The sequence below is a fragment of the Carettochelys insculpta genome, chromosome 5 (assembly GCF_033958435.1).
Source record: "Carettochelys insculpta isolate YL-2023 chromosome 5, ASM3395843v1, whole genome shotgun sequence".
Lineage (NCBI taxonomy): Eukaryota > Metazoa > Chordata > Testudines > Carettochelyidae > Carettochelys > Carettochelys insculpta.
The window spans coordinates 34,664,237-34,680,250 of record NC_134141.1 but is presented as its reverse complement, the minus strand read 5'-3'; the positions used below and the strand labels follow the sequence as shown (position 1 = coordinate 34,680,250).

The window sequence follows — 16,014 nt, the reverse complement described above, 5'->3', positions numbered from 1 at the left end:
ATTTTAGCTCATAGTGTAGACACAGCCTAATTGTCATCATGGGACACCAAAAAGCCATCACATGGCAACAACTTTTAGTCATTTCTGACTTGGGCAGCGTTCTAACTGGAAGCCTAGAGGTGAAAGGCTAAGAGAAAACAGACTCCAGTCCTTTTAGGTGCTAAGTGCTCAATACCTTGCAACATTTGGCCCAGTGAGCAGTGTTCCCGCTAAGCTGTGCGCACTTGTGTGGCTGATCAGGATTGAGTCAAATGCTGCCCAGTGAATTAGTAGAGCACCTACCGCTAGGTTTCTTGTATCTGCTGGCAATACACAGTGGCACATGCCTGGGTGGACATAAAAAATTATTCCATACATGGATGGAAAAGTTTAGTGGGAAATTGCCAGTGAGCATATTCTCCATTTCCTGTAATTTCAGATGGGAGGGATCTGAGCTTTATTGTAATATGAAAGAATATTTGCAAGAAACCTGTTTTTAATATTAATATTTTGACAGAGCGATGAATGTCAGTCTCCGCCAGTTGAAATATGTCCACTGGAGGAATGAATCTATCTTGGAATCTAAACACATTACAACAATAATACACTTGATTTTGATTTTATTAGCCATCATGATATAAATTCAAGACCTTATTCTTTTATGGAGGCTGTGTTCTTATCTGCATTTGAATAAAGACTTCTTGTTTCTTTTTTAGCGGTGGAGAACGGAGTAGTGTGGAGAAATTCCTAACTGAGCTAATTGCTACCGAAGTTTAGCACATAACTAAAACCAAACACAATAATCTAACAAAACTGGAGGTGGGGGGAGGGAGAGGAGCAGACAGGAGCTCTGTTCTTAGTTCTAACAGATTCAACCAGCAGAAGGGGAAGATCTGGGGCTCATTGCCAGAGAAACATTTCTCAGTGTAAACATTTGAAGGCATCCTTAGAATGCCCTTATCATAGGGAGCCCTGAAGCTTTTCTACTCCGGAAGTTTTCAAGTCATCCGAAGCTTGGCAAGCAACTATGGCAAAGAGACTTTTTAATGTGGATCTTTAGTACAAAGAAAACTAAACCCAAGCTAACCAGAAAGACTGGAATGTCAGCTCTCTCTCCCAGCCCTCATTGGATTTCTCTCCCTCTTTCTGCAAGCTCTTTAAATCGGAGATTACTGGGTCAGTGACTGATTCTCTCTGTCCCTTATGAGTATCCTCTTGCCTTCAGACTCTGGAAGGACTACTGCTACCTGTAAGTACCATCTCTGTGTCCTTCCTCTCCTATTGAATAATATTGTAGAAATTGAAAGTTGTAGCATTTATGCATAAGGTATTATTTAGTGCATTTACTAAATTTTGCAACAAGACTTACAGGCAGTATTTACAGTATTCAGAATGAAAGCTTCATTCTAATTTAAGATGGAAAAGAGGCATTTTGTATTATCAGTGGGTTTACCAGTACACCTTTGAAAATTAGAAGTGAAAGATTCCAAGTGAATCATATTATCTTTTTAATTTTTTTAAACTAATTGATATGTATTTCTAAGCACTTTATTCAACCACCAGCACACTAATAAAGCTTTGTAAATTTAGATTTTGTTAGTCCCCCTTAAAACATAGGGGCTTAGCTATGTTTCTTAGCAAGGCTTCTTTGGATTTTTTTTTTTGATGAAATGCACAAAAAGAGATAAATATGGTACCAAAACTTGAACATGTTTTTTTTATTTTAATAAAAGGCAGGGTAAAGTCCTTCAGATATCTATAGTTGTTTTAGCCAGGAGACTCTGGATTTTTAAAGCGTATTTTAAGGACAGATTTTTATCTTGCAGTAGAAATCTTGAGTTAAGTTTTAATATTTGTTGTTTGTATTCATATCTGTGTTCTCTCGACCTGAATTCTACAAATGTAATTTGTAATATTATTTTAAGACAGTGCTTTTCTCTTCCCTTTCTACACTGATACAGAGCTAATCTCCAAAATTCAGCTTTTGGGTTATGTCTTGTTCAGCCTTGTTCTGTGTTGTGTTGAGATGCATTAATGAACTAAGCTGCTGCTGCTAATTACACAGTACATGCCAAAAGGAGTATTCAAAAAACTTTTTGGAATTTATGATCTGGGGAATTCTGTTAACTGAGCCAATTAACTGTTTCAGTGCTGGCTAATTTACTAGGTACAATGAGCAAAATGCATCTCCACTGCTACCGTGTATAGTGTGTCCGTATGAAGCACTGGCCCTTGATTGTGCTGTACTGCTGCTGCATCTGTGCTTCTGTAGTGAAGGAGCTTGTGATCTAAATTCATTTGTCCTCTTTTCTTCTCTCTTATTTTAACAGTGTCCACTACCCTCCATTGTACTTAAGGGTCCACCGACATTTCCATTATGATCCTTCCCTGGCATTTTAAGGTTTGTGACTGGGAAGTTTTCACCCAGTAGTCGAACACATAAAAAAAGCCTCTGCTCTAAATTCTCCTAATCTTAAGTAAAACCATGTTTAGAAGTTAATTTAGTGCTTGGTGATTTAAGGCCCACTGTAGGGAAAAGTTGGTGGGAGCATGATCCCACAATTTAATTTTCCACACGGAGATTGTAAAGCTGTTTAATTGCTTCTCTCCCTTGCAGTTGCAAAACCGGCAACCTCTCTCTCTTAAGGAGAAAATGTAATGCAAGTACAAGGAACTTAGAATCTGATTATTTTCTTTTATGGAGTGAATTCCTGCCTGAATAAGGGAGAACTTAGGGAACTTTCCCAGAAAATGAATTTCCCACGCAATTATCCCCATTAGCTGTTCACAGCACATGGAATGTCTGTATACTGATGATTTGGTTTGGATTTTAATCCGATATCTGAGGCCTTTTAGCTTTAAAACCCTCTTCTGCTGTGGGAATTTATGCTGTATGTAGAAATAAGCAAACAATGCAGCAAACATGTCCATAGAAACATTCATTTAAAATAAATTAATGCCTCAGTTGTGATGATTATTATGTTGTACTCACATTCTGCAATAATTCAAGTGATCCAGCTTAATAGCAAACATATTCACAGCAAGTAAACTTCAGCATTCACACCAGAAGTGAGCTCACACAGGGAAGGAAAAGAAATGTGATCTGACCAATCACATCTGAGCACCAAATTTAAAATGTTCATTTAAAATGGCCACAATCAAATGGTCATTATTATTTGAATAATGAAAAAACTAGAGGAAACTATGCTTGGGTTGTCAATATTCTGTGAGCAGAAAGAGAAGTTAAACTATACAGTGGAAAATACTCACTTTCCTCAATTTACCAGGATTACAAATGATTCTGCAATAGTCTAATTTGTACAAAGATAACTTCTTTCATGCATGTGGCATTCTGTGGGACCAATTATTGCACTAAGGTGGTCAGTGCAGATGGTAGCACCTCCTTCGCAATTTGCAACACAACCTATGAAAGATTCATCTGACTTTTATGCAAGTCGGTAAAAAACCAGACTAGGCTTAATAAAAGGTTTTGTCTATAGCTGCTATTGCTGTGATGCCTATAGCAGCATTTCAAAAGCTCTAAAAGCCAGCGGTGAAGATTAACTGTGGGTGTTTTCCATCTTATTTTTATATAAATGTATTGTCCAGAGGCATTGTGTTGGTATGATGGAGATGCACATGAAGTTGGCATAATGGAGATGTATTATGCAAGTATATTGAAGAGTGAGGAAATCTGTCTGATCAAGATACATTGCTAAAAATGATGAGTTACACAGTTTTCATTCCCAGCTTACCACATTTTACCAGCCAGGAATAATTCTGACGAGAGACACTTTTTAAATGCTTAAAATATGCTCCAAAATATCTGTTAGTCTATAAGGAGCCACAGGACTTCTTGTTGTTTTGAAGATACAGACTAACTCGGCTACCCCTCTGATAAAATAATATGTTCACCTTTGTAGGTTAATGAGTACCTGTAATTATTAATAACAATGCAATGCATGTATACAACACCTTTTATTTTTATTCCACTGGGGTAGGAGTAAAATTAAGCACAGAACAATTTGGTTACTTACTTGAAGGTCACACACTAAGGGTGCGTCTATACTAGCAAGTTTTTCCCAAAGAAGGGAGGTTGTTTGAAAGAGCCCATGGAGCATGTACACACAAAAAGCATTCTTTCAAAAGTAACTCGAACGAATGCTGTGCACCTTTCGAAAGCGTTCTTCCTTCCCCTTTTCAGGAAAAGCCCTACCTTTTGAAAGCTTCTTTCGAAAGAAAACGTGTTTGATGCTCCACGGGTCCTTTTTTTTTGAAAGAGCAAATCCTTATGGGCCCTGATTTTTCAATTCCCGGCCTGTTCTTTTGAAAGAGGAGGGGACTGTGTGGACGCTCTCTTTTGAAGGAGATCACTCTTTTGATCCACTTGTTTGGTGTGTGGATGCGCTCTTTTGAAAGAAGTTGTTTCAGAAGGGATCTTTTGGAGGGGCTTCTTTTGAAAGATCTCTGTAGACTAGACATAGCCTAAGTCAGTGGGAAAGTCAGAATAGACCCCAGGTTTGCTCACTTCCTGCTCAAACCGCTAGATGACACTGCCTCCTTCCCTTTATGGGATACTCACTACTGTTAGCATTCAAGCATTCAAAAGCTGATCTTTTTTGGAAGGTTGGAAAATTGACATTTAAAACCTTCCTCCAACTACTGCCTCTCCAGCTGCTACTAGTATGTAGTGATAGGAAGTTCCCTACAACTTCCACTTTTAAGAAACCTGGCTGCTATTTGTCTGTTACACCACATGCTTGCAGGATGAGGAACACCCAATACACACATCCTTGCTCATGCCTCTTCCCTCTCCAGTGCTGGGTTTCCACTTCAAGAGGCATTTGATGGCCTACCTTCCTGCTTTTGTGCAAGACATGGTTATCCTTTCTGTTGTCCCATCTAATCTCATTGCTGTAAAATGTCATAGCACTTTGAGTGTGCCCTTGACTTTATAAGTCAAAGCACACGGCATGATTGCAAGAACCCAGAGTGTCCAATATCCCTCCCTCTTCATACAAATAGCTACTGAGCTTTAAATTCTCTTCTTAGTTATTTTGCAAATACCTGCCCTGTGAATTCTGCAGGTACACCAGTCATTAGACTTCAGCAAAGGGTATTTGGGAACCTACTAGAAAATACAGATTTTCCTTCCTCTTTTCTTTCCTGTTACTATTTCTTACCATATCCCCCTTTTCTCTCTCCCTGTGCTATTTTCCATACAATTCTCCTCTTCAGTTATACATCTATTCTCCAGTACTGGTAATACTGTTTTTTCAGCAGCATGATCACCCCAGAGCCATTAGGTTATGGGCTCAACAGTAGGATTTAAGCACATATGCTCATGACTGACATTACAGTGCAATAATACAAGACTCAACTACCTTCAAATATGAAGTTAAACCCGAATTATTGCTGTCTGGTGACTCCCTGGTAGAACTTTCAGGATCCTATGATGCTATGTAGAACTTCAGTGTTCAAGCCAACATTGTTTCTCTTGGACAGTCTAATATCTTAGACTTATCTAGTCACCAATAGTTCACACAACAGTTGCTGTATTATGTTAAGAACAATGAAGTTGAGACACACGAGAATTAGTGCTATCTGATGATTACCCAATAAAAATAATCTTAAAATTAATTTCTAAATACTGTACAGCAATGACCCTTAAGAGTGTTCCAGTTGCTTTAGAAAATAATTAATATTTCTAATGGGATGCCTACAGTAATTGGTAGGGGAAGGGAGTTCTGCAGACAATGAAGCAACGATATGTGTTTATCTCAGGGAAAATGGCAAGTACTTAAGAGCAGCTGCTGTACCTCTAACTTCATTAAACATGAAGAGAGTGAGAGACTTTAATTGAAATGGGTTTGCCCCCCTCCCCAGGCATTATAAAAGAAACAAATCCAAGTAAGTACAATGGAGTATTATTGGCACTATGCCTTTGGAGAGGCCCAAAATCAAGCTATGCTAGAAAACAAGTTCAGTTTGATCTGCAAATAGTGTAGGTTTTCTAGGTGAGGGACATTTGTATGCACATGGATTATGTTCAGAGTGTGGTTTTAGTAAATGGAGTAAATCAGGGAACATAAACCAAATTAAATGTGAATGAAACATAAGGACTCGTTGATTTTTTGTGTTGCGTGTTGGCATAACCCAGCCGTCTACTGATGATACTCATTCAGAGAATTAAAAGGAAAATCTCTTTGCTTGTAGTCAGTCTCATAAACACAAGGAACACAAGAAATCAGAAATAACAGGCGCTTCCTACTGAAGCTATGTCTACACAGTGCCTTAACCTCAAAATAAGCTTACTTAGAGTAGATTTTGAAATAGGCTATTTCAGTATGTGGCGCTGTCTAAACAGTGCCACATGCCAAAATAAAGCCCTATTTCAAGGCATCTCTGAAGTCCTCCTGTGATGAGGTGTACATGGATGCCAGAATAGCACACCTGTTATCTTGAAAACTGTTTCAAGACAATGTACGTACTTCTTAGATGTGGGCGGCAATTTTGGGACAAAATGGGTCTTTGCCTATGAAAACTTATTCTCTAAAATATCTGTTAGTCTATAAGGTGCCACAGGACTTCTTGTTGTTTTTGAAGATACAGACTAACATGGCTACCTCTCTGGTATTTGTATATATAATGTTCTCTTGTTGCACGATAAGCTATAGTGCAAAAAAGGGCAGGTCCTTTCTATATCTCTTTTCTGTGATCTAGATCAGAGTGGCACTGTCGAGGTAGACAAGGAAGACTTGGATATATCTGATACAGTTTTCTGTCTTAGGGATGATTTCCCTGATTGAGAAAAAAAATTGCTGAGAAAGAATGAGTAAAGTATCATGCACTGAAATAGCTATTGTCCTTTGATTTTAGCTTTGTCAAATAACATACAGAAGACCATGCAGGAGCTATTAGAAAAAGGAAAGAAGAGGGGTATTGTTTCTTAACATCACAAAATACAATGATAAAACTATACTAAGTATCTGGTTTCTGTGTGGCCTGTAATCTGTGTTTTGTGGTGAATGGGACTAGAATATTAAACAACAACTGGCCAGAACTGTGCTTGTGTTAATTGCATGTTCTAAGGTGACAGCTACATAATTTAGCAGCTCTAAGTCCCTGTTTTTGCCCATGGCCAAGTTTCAACTAGTGTAATAATCAGTTTCTTTCCTGAAGGAATTTTAGGACTTATTTCATTTTTTAATTTCTTTATTTCCAGTATGTATTTTTCTACGCATTTTTTTAATGTTGTTCATTACAGATAAACCAATCGTGCTTCCACCCCACACTAGACACCCTCTCCACACTCACTCACTTTCTTTACAAATGCAGCTTCTAAGTGAGAACTCCCAGGCACCCAGAGACTTTGTCACACACAAAGTGCAGCTCTTATGGCCTGATGCAGCTCCTATTGAAATCAAGAAAAAACTCCCACTAATTTCAGCCTCCAGCAATTAAAGGGTATTCTGTGCTGTAACTGGAAGCCATTGGGCCAATTTATTATGGTGGTTTTAACAGTACAAGCCCACTGAAGTCAATGGAGTTAGTCCAGAATTACACGAGATTAGCTGTCATTAGAACCAGGCACATGGAATGCCCAAATATTTATGTATCATTTACAAGGTCTAAATAAGTAAGCACATGCAGAAATATTTCCTAGTTTCTTTTAAAGCACATAGTAGTTATTTACAGACTTTCTTAAATCCTGCCATTTGATTGTGCAAAGGGATTTAAGACATTTTTGTGCCAAATTCTTCCCCCAGAACAGGTGCTGGGCTCTTACAGACGTCAGGGAGAGTTGCACAGATGGATCTGAGGGGAAGGTTAGGCCTTACTAAGTTCCTATAACGTACATGTTTAGAAAGAATTTTCACTACCCTTTTGTAGAGTCTGGGATGGGTATTTCTAGCCAAGTGACACCTGGTAGCATTTAAGAATAGCACACATTTTTTTTAAAAGGATCAGACTGTTTCCAAATACTCTTTGGGCTCCTGCTGGTTTGTGACAAACCATCTTGCTTTGAGATGATTTTATCCACTGATTACTTGAATGACTCTCAGTAATAATTCACAGATTTAAAACTGGCCTTATTCTGAATGGAGAATGTCAATGTCAAAGCTCTGGCTTTGATAGCTTCATTTTCCTGCTTAACTGTGATGGAAAGGATCCCTTCTACCCTATAAGTGAATAAGCATATAAGTGACTGAAAAAACAAGGCTAGCATTCTTAAAAGCTGAGAGACGCTATTAACTGGAACAGACAAAGGAGACAATGGCAGTGGCATATGGAGTGAATGTGTATGTGTGCACTGTTGTAAGGGTAGTGGCAGTATGAGTTAAAACCAATCTATAACAGACAATGACAACAGGGCAATATGTCTGTCATAAAGCATTTCAAAGAGAAGACGCCTCCTACCCCATCCCCTCCCCATATGCTCTGTCCCCACCCTCTCAGAGAAGAGTCACTCCAGTCTCTCATATTTTCCAGAGGTAATGGGCAAAAATTCCCCAATTCTGATTAAACCTCCTCCTGCACACAAGCATTACTACTTGAAATGGCTGTTTGCTTTCTATGGGAGGGGAATGAGGGCAATGCAATGTGGGAATAAGACATCACATACCCACAACGACGTGGAGCATTTTTTCCCCCACACTGCACCAGCAAAAAAACCTAGAATGCCTCAGGGCTGATGGAACTGTGGGATAGGTTACCACAATGCACTGCTGAAACAGCTGGTGTTCATCAATTCCATGTGGCAGAACTAACTCAACTTCATAGGGAGGTGAGGATAGTCAAAATCACATTGATAAAACACAGCGTTATAAAATCAAATTTAATAAAATTGAATTTTTATCGTAGTGTAGATGTAGCCTCAGTCTCTGATAGCTGTGATGGCTGTACAGTGCTAACAGAGGTAAAAAGTAGTTGAATATAGTATTCTACACATACTCCAGATTCAGTGTGCATACACTTGAAGTCAGTGAGAACAATTTGGAATTCATGTAAGTGACTTGCGTGAGAGGGTGCCATTTTTAAATAGTTCATTTTTTTTCCCACCGCACTTAATGTTGCCCAGAGGGCAAGTTGTTTTACTGTTTGTCATGAACTATGGTTGTGGACTGATGAAAGATTTCTTTGCCTGCCTTTCTAATAGATATTCGCTGCTTCATGCCATTTTTTTCTTCTATTTTTTGCAGGATTAGCACACATTTAAAGCACCCTGAACGCACATACATCATTTTTGTCGCAATTGAGCAACAAATTTTATTAAAGCACCTTGAAAGGTGCCCTTGTCCACATTTCAATCACAAAGGCAAACCTTAATAGAAAACATACAGCACTTTATTGCCTGTGACTAAAGTTGTTCCCCTGGATTATATGGTGACGCTCTGTGGGAGAAGAAAGAGAAGACCTCTTTTGTTCAGGACTTTTACTAGTTGAAGGGAACTGGATTTCCCTAATAATATGAAGCTCTTTGAGAACAGCTGTTTATTTCCACTGCTTGCTGTTATCCTGAGATGCGTCTGCTCCTCCTTTATCAGCGTCAATCTTGGGATGAAAGTGATAAAAGGCCAGTCTGTCTTCCTGTCAGAAGATGACCTGCAGTTTTCCATCCCGAGAGAGAAAGATACTTGCAAAGTGGAAGTTGTGACTAATGAGCCAATAACACAGAGGGTTGGAAAACTAACTCCACAGGTATTTGGAACCAGAATTTTACTGCACTGTTGGTTCTTGGTTTTGTGTGTGTATATGTCTGTGCATCTTATTGACGTGAAATAATTTTTTGTAAGGAACAGTCATCTAAAAGAGTGAGATAGTAATTAACAGATATAGTATTACATTGCCTTTGTAAATTAAATTTAATTTTTCATTAAAATAGCTGGTTGGATGAGAATTATTTCCCTGGTGCTGAAAATATTTTTTTCATGAATACGGTAAAACCTTCATGTGAAGGAGAAGTTGACCAGTATCTGGTTTCCACTGTGATGAACTCAATGAGCAGGTCTTTCAAAACTTTCTGTTAGGAGTCAGCATGTAGTCTACCAGCTGCTTGTTTGTGTTCAGTAGGAATAACCAGTGTCCCCAGGGTAATGTCTAGAAGGTTAAAACTCTTTACATCTTAGTCACACACAGTAACCACATGGGGAGCTATTAAAAATAATAATCACATACATTAAGCGCATTGCATGCAGTGTTGTTTGTTCTGCTTCTCAATGACAAGATTAGTAACAGATGGGAAGTATATAAAAGGATTTTGTTTTCTCTTTAAATCTCTAATATGTAGCAACATCAAAGTGTACTTCATGTATCACCTTTCATCTAAGCTTTCTGGTAAACTCCACCATGCGAGATTTTTAGAAAGAAGCTCTTGTTAGTAATAAGCCTGGACAAACTGGCACCAATAAAGGATGAATAAACACAAAACAAACCATAATCAAACCTTATTTCCCACCATAATTTGAAAGGGTAGGATTAACTTTAATATACGTATAATCTCCTTGCTTCCTGATTTTGCAAGCAGATGTGTCAAACTACCGAGAGAAAATTGCTTTCTGGAAGTATCTGTGGTCTGGATAACAATTTTTTCACACCAGAGTTGCTTATCTAAACTGCACCAAAAGTTTGAGTTACTTTTTTTCCTCTAGGAGCCTATGCGTGCACAAACAAGGGCAAAGGGAGAAGGCTGGAGTAGTGGGGCTGGGGTATTATTCCCCTATATCCTGCTCCCACTACAGCTTCTTCAGTCAATACTCTGGTGACTCAAAGCAGTTGTAGAATTGGTTTAACTGCTCAGGAAAATCCCCATGTGGTACAGATATCCTGCATTAGCTTCTTTATTCCTTCTCTCGTCCTCTACTCATCGCCCCGCCTCCCCACACTTTTGGATCCTTTGATGCTAGGGGCATGGGTAAGAGAAAAGAGGAGAATGGCCAACCAAGACTCCTCTATTCTCTAGTGAATCCCCAGGGCTGGAGTGGCTTCCTGGGGAACAGGCAGCTTGTTGAAAGTTACAGAAACCCTGAAGATGTTGTAACTTACTCTGGGACTGCCTGAATCCATACGTTGCAGGGAATGAAGGCAACATAATGCAACCTGAGCTGCAGCTCTACCCTGAATAGTGCCAAGCACTAGAGAGGAACCACTTCTCCAGGAACACCTGGAAAGCAGAGCCAGCATCTGACTTCTCATCGTCACCTCCTCCTCTTCCTTCAGTGACCAGGGCCCTACTCATAAAACTTTTTGCCCCATTGAGATGGTGGTGGGTCCTCATTCTACCTTGACTACTTGTAGGAGGCAACAACCAAATCAAGGAGCCTTCCTCTGCAATCCCCCAGCATCTAGAGCAGTTGGGAGGGCACCCACTTGGACTAGTGATGGTGACCTTCCTCATCAATAGGCAGCAGGGTGGCACCCTAGAGCTGCAGCAGCAGCATCAGGCCCTCTAGTCTAGTGCCAAGGGACCTGCTCTACTTTGCTATTGGCTTTGGAGCCACACAGCTGATTGCTTGACTCTCTAGATTTTTAATCCTTTTATGAGAGGCTGCCTGCAGACTCAGGCAGATGTCACTCCTGCATCAGGGCTAGAAACATGCTGGTCCCTGGTTGGTGCTGCACATGCTCGGTCAACCAGGAAATTCTGCAGTCAGAAACTGTCTCTAGTCTGATATGGTTTACTGTCATTAAAGTGTGTAATGTTCTAGGAATGTGTGACAATTTAATTATAAATTATAATTGAAAAGCAGTTGAAGTGGAAAAAACAAAGCTAGACAGTAATTAGGAAAAGATTTAGCTCTCCTTGGTTTTACTTAGGAAATTTATGGACAATTACAGTTGCCTGTTCATATAAAAAGAAAACATATTAGGAAACGTAAAACAGATGTTTCTTTTGGCAAAGCAGATTGTGCCTTTATTTTATAATCACTGTCTATCAGTGGTAAGAGGCCTGTGTGGAAAGGGCCTTCATTTTTTTTAAATCTCCTTTGCTATCAGTTAAGAACAAGAACTAATGTTGTCTTGTAAAAATATTTATTCATAAGATAAACCTTATCGTCTGGTGGATCATACAGCCTAAAACCGGAGACGTATGATGAAAACTGGGTTCTCAGACTCTCATAATGCCATGGATGTTGAAGGAGCTACACTGATTTGCGCCAGCTGAGATGTTGACTCAATGTACAGCGCTAAACTGTGGAGAGCTAGCATGCAGAAAGGGATTTTAAAAATTATGCACTGTGCATATTTGTTGTTTAGGCAAATGGTTGTAACTTCAGCTGGGTATTCTTTCTTAACATCAAGATTTGAGAACTTCAACTAACACTTTCTAGTTCACTAATTATAATAATATTTGCATGCCATTTCTTTTCATAAAAAGAACATGTGTTTCACAACACTGATTAATTTAGTATGTTAACCAAAGTCATCACTAAAAGGAAAACAGGCCAGTGAAGACAGATAAAGATCTTCACCTCAATATTACACATTGGAAAAAAATCACAAGGCACATATTTGAAGGCTTCTTCGTTTTTCAAAGACATCAAAGAGCTGTTCAAAAGAACAGTAGATTCAAACAATACTTAACCAGAGCATTTCTCACAATACCTTCCAAGCCCCACTCTAGTAAAAGGGTAAAACATTTGTTGCAACAATGAATCTGGATTGATTATTTCCAGGATACTGTAACCAGTGAAGTCTATCTGAACTCCCCTGTATTTACTTGGAGACCAAATTAACTCTTTAGTTACTAGACTAATGTTATTCTCTGACCAGGTATGAAAACTGAAGTCAGGGACATAATGTGAAGAGCCCCAACAACAACTTAGAGCTACTACCCAGCTTCAAGTCTGCAAGAACAATATGCAGCAGAAATTCACATGGCATTTTGAAAGGTTGACAGCCTGGTGCAATGTAAATGCTTTCATAATGTAAATTATAGTTTTGTGGAATTTACTGAAAGAAACAAAAGGCGGTATTTTCCTCCTGCTATTCTATTCTGTGATCTAAGGTTTGACCTATTGCTGAATGCTAAAAGTGCTGCTTTTGATTATGGGAGGCCTAGTTTTCAGGACAGAATTGCCTCCTGTGATAGATACACTGGTGATATGCAGCTTTATGTCTTCACATCAGGCATTAGTTCAGCAAAGCATTTGAGTAGATGCACAAATTAATTAATTACTATCTCGGAAAACATTCAAGCATGTTGATAATGGAACTTAAGTGCATGCTGCTTTGACTGAAACTAACTTGTATTTATACTTTTTAAAATAGTAGAATGTCAGCAGCCCTTTTGTGCCCAATATGTCTGTGCTTCTTTTGTTAAATTGACCACATTTCATAGCAACTGCAATTGCATTTCTTTTCAATGGTCCATCCAGGACTCTCACTTCCAAGCTTCTGGTTCCCCAGCCATTGCCTTTCTGCATGGGAACAACTATGTCCCTCCCTTCTGACTGGTGTATTTCCAGTTCCTGTCTTCACTGTGGATTTCCCAGCAGAGACAGGTTGCCTGAGGACACCTGTTTGCATTTCCTTTAGAAATGGTTAACAGATATAATTGCTACTGTTATAAAAACAACACGGTTCCTCCTGCATGAGATATACAAGAAACACACTAAGGCATTTGCTGACATTACAAAAATTGCAGACAAGGCATATTAAAAATAATAAATGAACCTATATGCATGCTAATGAGCTTAACAGAATGACCACCGATCCTGACATGGATTCTTGCAGGAGCAATCCTCCAACCTTCCACCCAAGGGGAGTTATTGGGAATACCATTTCATCATAGTTTCATTTCAAGTGCATCATGCTTACAACACACTTAATTCACACTTAATACAGTTTGCAGGTTTTTGAGATGGAGTTTTCAGAACTGGTAGCACCTCCACAATGGGTATCTTCAAACATCCAGCTTGGGAAGGGAGAACTTGCATTACTTCACCCCAAGATATTTCCTAAGAAAATTACTTCATGCTTTTTGTTCACAAAAGACACTGGATGTTCCAAATACTGTACCTTCTAGAGGTTGCATTAATATTATCTTCTGTATAATTTCATCTAAAATTTTGCATTTCTAATACAATGATGTATAAAGATAGTAACCTTAATTCACTTACTCTTAACTTTTATTCAGTGAAGTTTGTTCAGGATGTTGCTAGCCTGATACATGTTGCACAACAAAAGTGTGAATCCTGTGTTGTACAAACAAACTACAGATTAAAAAGCTGCTTTGGTCTGACAGCAGGTCTCTGACAATTAGAGGAGAACTGAACGAGGCAACTCTGGAGCCTGACATTCTTGACTACATTTACTTATCTATTCTCTTCACCTCAATAGGTATTTGACTGTCATTTCCTTCCTAATGAAGTCAAGTATACCCATAGTGGTTGTCCAATTTTAGATGAAGACATGGTCATGCTTCGGCTGTACAGGTAAGCAGCACTGAAGCATTCTGTATTATCATCACTAGTAAAACAACAGCCTTTCATAAAGAAAAAACAGTCAATTTTTCAGGAAAATAAAATTTCCTCTATTTATAACTGCAGTAGCTACTTACATTAACCCAGGCATCATTAACCAATAACCCATGGGCTATGTCTACACTAGCCAAAAACTTTGAAATGGCCACGCAAATGGCCATTTCGACGTTTACTAATGAAGTGCTGAAATACATATTCAGTGCCTCATTAGCATGCGGACGGCCGTGGCGCTTCGAAATTGACATGGCTCGCCGCCACATGGCTTGTCCAGACGGGGCTTGTTTTCAAAAGGAACCCGGCTACTTCAAAGTCCCCTTATTCCTATGAGCAGATAGGAATGAGGAGACTTCGAAGTAGCCGGGGTCCTTTCGAAAAGGAGCCCCGTCTGGATGAGCCGCTCAGCGGCGAGCCGTGTCAATTTTGAAGCGCCGCGGCCACCTGCATGCTAATGAGGCACTGAATATGTATTTCAGCGCTTCATTAGTAAATGTTGAAATGGCCATTTGCGTGGCCATTTCGAAGTTTTTGGGTAGTGTAGACATGACCATGCTGTGATATATAGTTTTGACTGTTAAAATATATACAGGAAACACACTGATAATGTATTTGTTGACATTACTAAACACTGAGATATTTGTATTCTACGGAAACTGATTCTTCTTGTTACTCTTAATTCTGACAACAGTACTTACAAATTGCATCACATTCTTAAAGTACTACACAGAGATTAAAGGCCAGATTATGTTCCTCCACTTTCCCCTTGAGCAGCTCTTTCCTCCACAAGTAGTTCCTTTGATTTCAGTGGACTTTCTTGTGGAGTAAGATACTATTCAATGCTAGCAAGGAGATGAAAATCAAGACATAAATAAATTTCCTTATCCCTCTTTAGATATTGTTTTCTGGATGGAAAACAAAAACATATTGTCTTGAAAGTTTATACCCAGGCGATTCTGCTGTATCATGATCTGAAATAATTTCTGGTATAAATTAGAGCAGTCCCTTTCTTCTTTAACAGCTGTTCAGTTTCAGGCCATGTGCAATAGATCTAGCCCTGTCCTTTACACTGAGGCTATAAATAATTTGCTTTATTTGAAAAAAAAATACATCAAACTTGCGTGCTCTCACTCTACCATATTTTGTCTATTTATGGCACGTAGGTTCTCATATAAGATGATATTGGGGCAACACAAATTTTTAATGTCTATCCTCGCAGCATCCCCACGAGATAGTTCAGTAGTATGAACTCCATTTGACAGAAGAAGAACTGAAGTCCAGAGAGGCTAAGTGACTTTACAAAGGTCAAACAGGAAGTCTGCAGCACAGCAGAACCTTCCAAGATCCTAGTTCTCTAGCCATTGGATGGTCCTTCTTGTTCATGCACCTTAGAAATAACATATAGGAACAGGAGTGGATTACAGTGTGCAGAATGAGGGATGGAGGGACAGAATGTTTCCCTTGATGGAATATGTAGCATGTCAGGGTTCATTGTAGGCTCTATCTCTTACTACCTGTCTTTGCTTGTTACTTTCTCTTCCTTGGGTGACCTTCA

General features: G+C 39.1%; 1 protein-coding gene across 9 annotated transcripts in view; it reads left to right on the top strand.

Moving 5' to 3' along the window:
* The first annotated feature begins 913 nt into the window (after positions 1 to 913).
* Positions 914 to 16,014, top strand: part of FREM1 (FRAS1 related extracellular matrix 1) — a 100,878-nt gene continuing 85,777 nt past the window's right edge. For 8 of the 9 annotated variants that reach the window (XR_012645657.1, XR_012645658.1, XM_074994916.1 and 5 more), the window contains exons 1-3: positions 914 to 1,228; positions 9,183 to 9,681; positions 14,323 to 14,417. Coding sequence is in view for 7 of the 9 variants with exons in the window: in XM_074994916.1 (XP_074851017.1) it covers positions 9,451 to 9,681; positions 14,323 to 14,417 (326 nt within the window). In the remaining 2 variants the exon portion in view is untranslated. Of the gene's footprint in view, positions 1,229 to 2,309; positions 2,381 to 9,182; positions 9,682 to 14,322; positions 14,418 to 16,014 lie in introns of all 9 variants that reach the window. The other variant, XM_074994915.1, reaches the window with a different exon arrangement.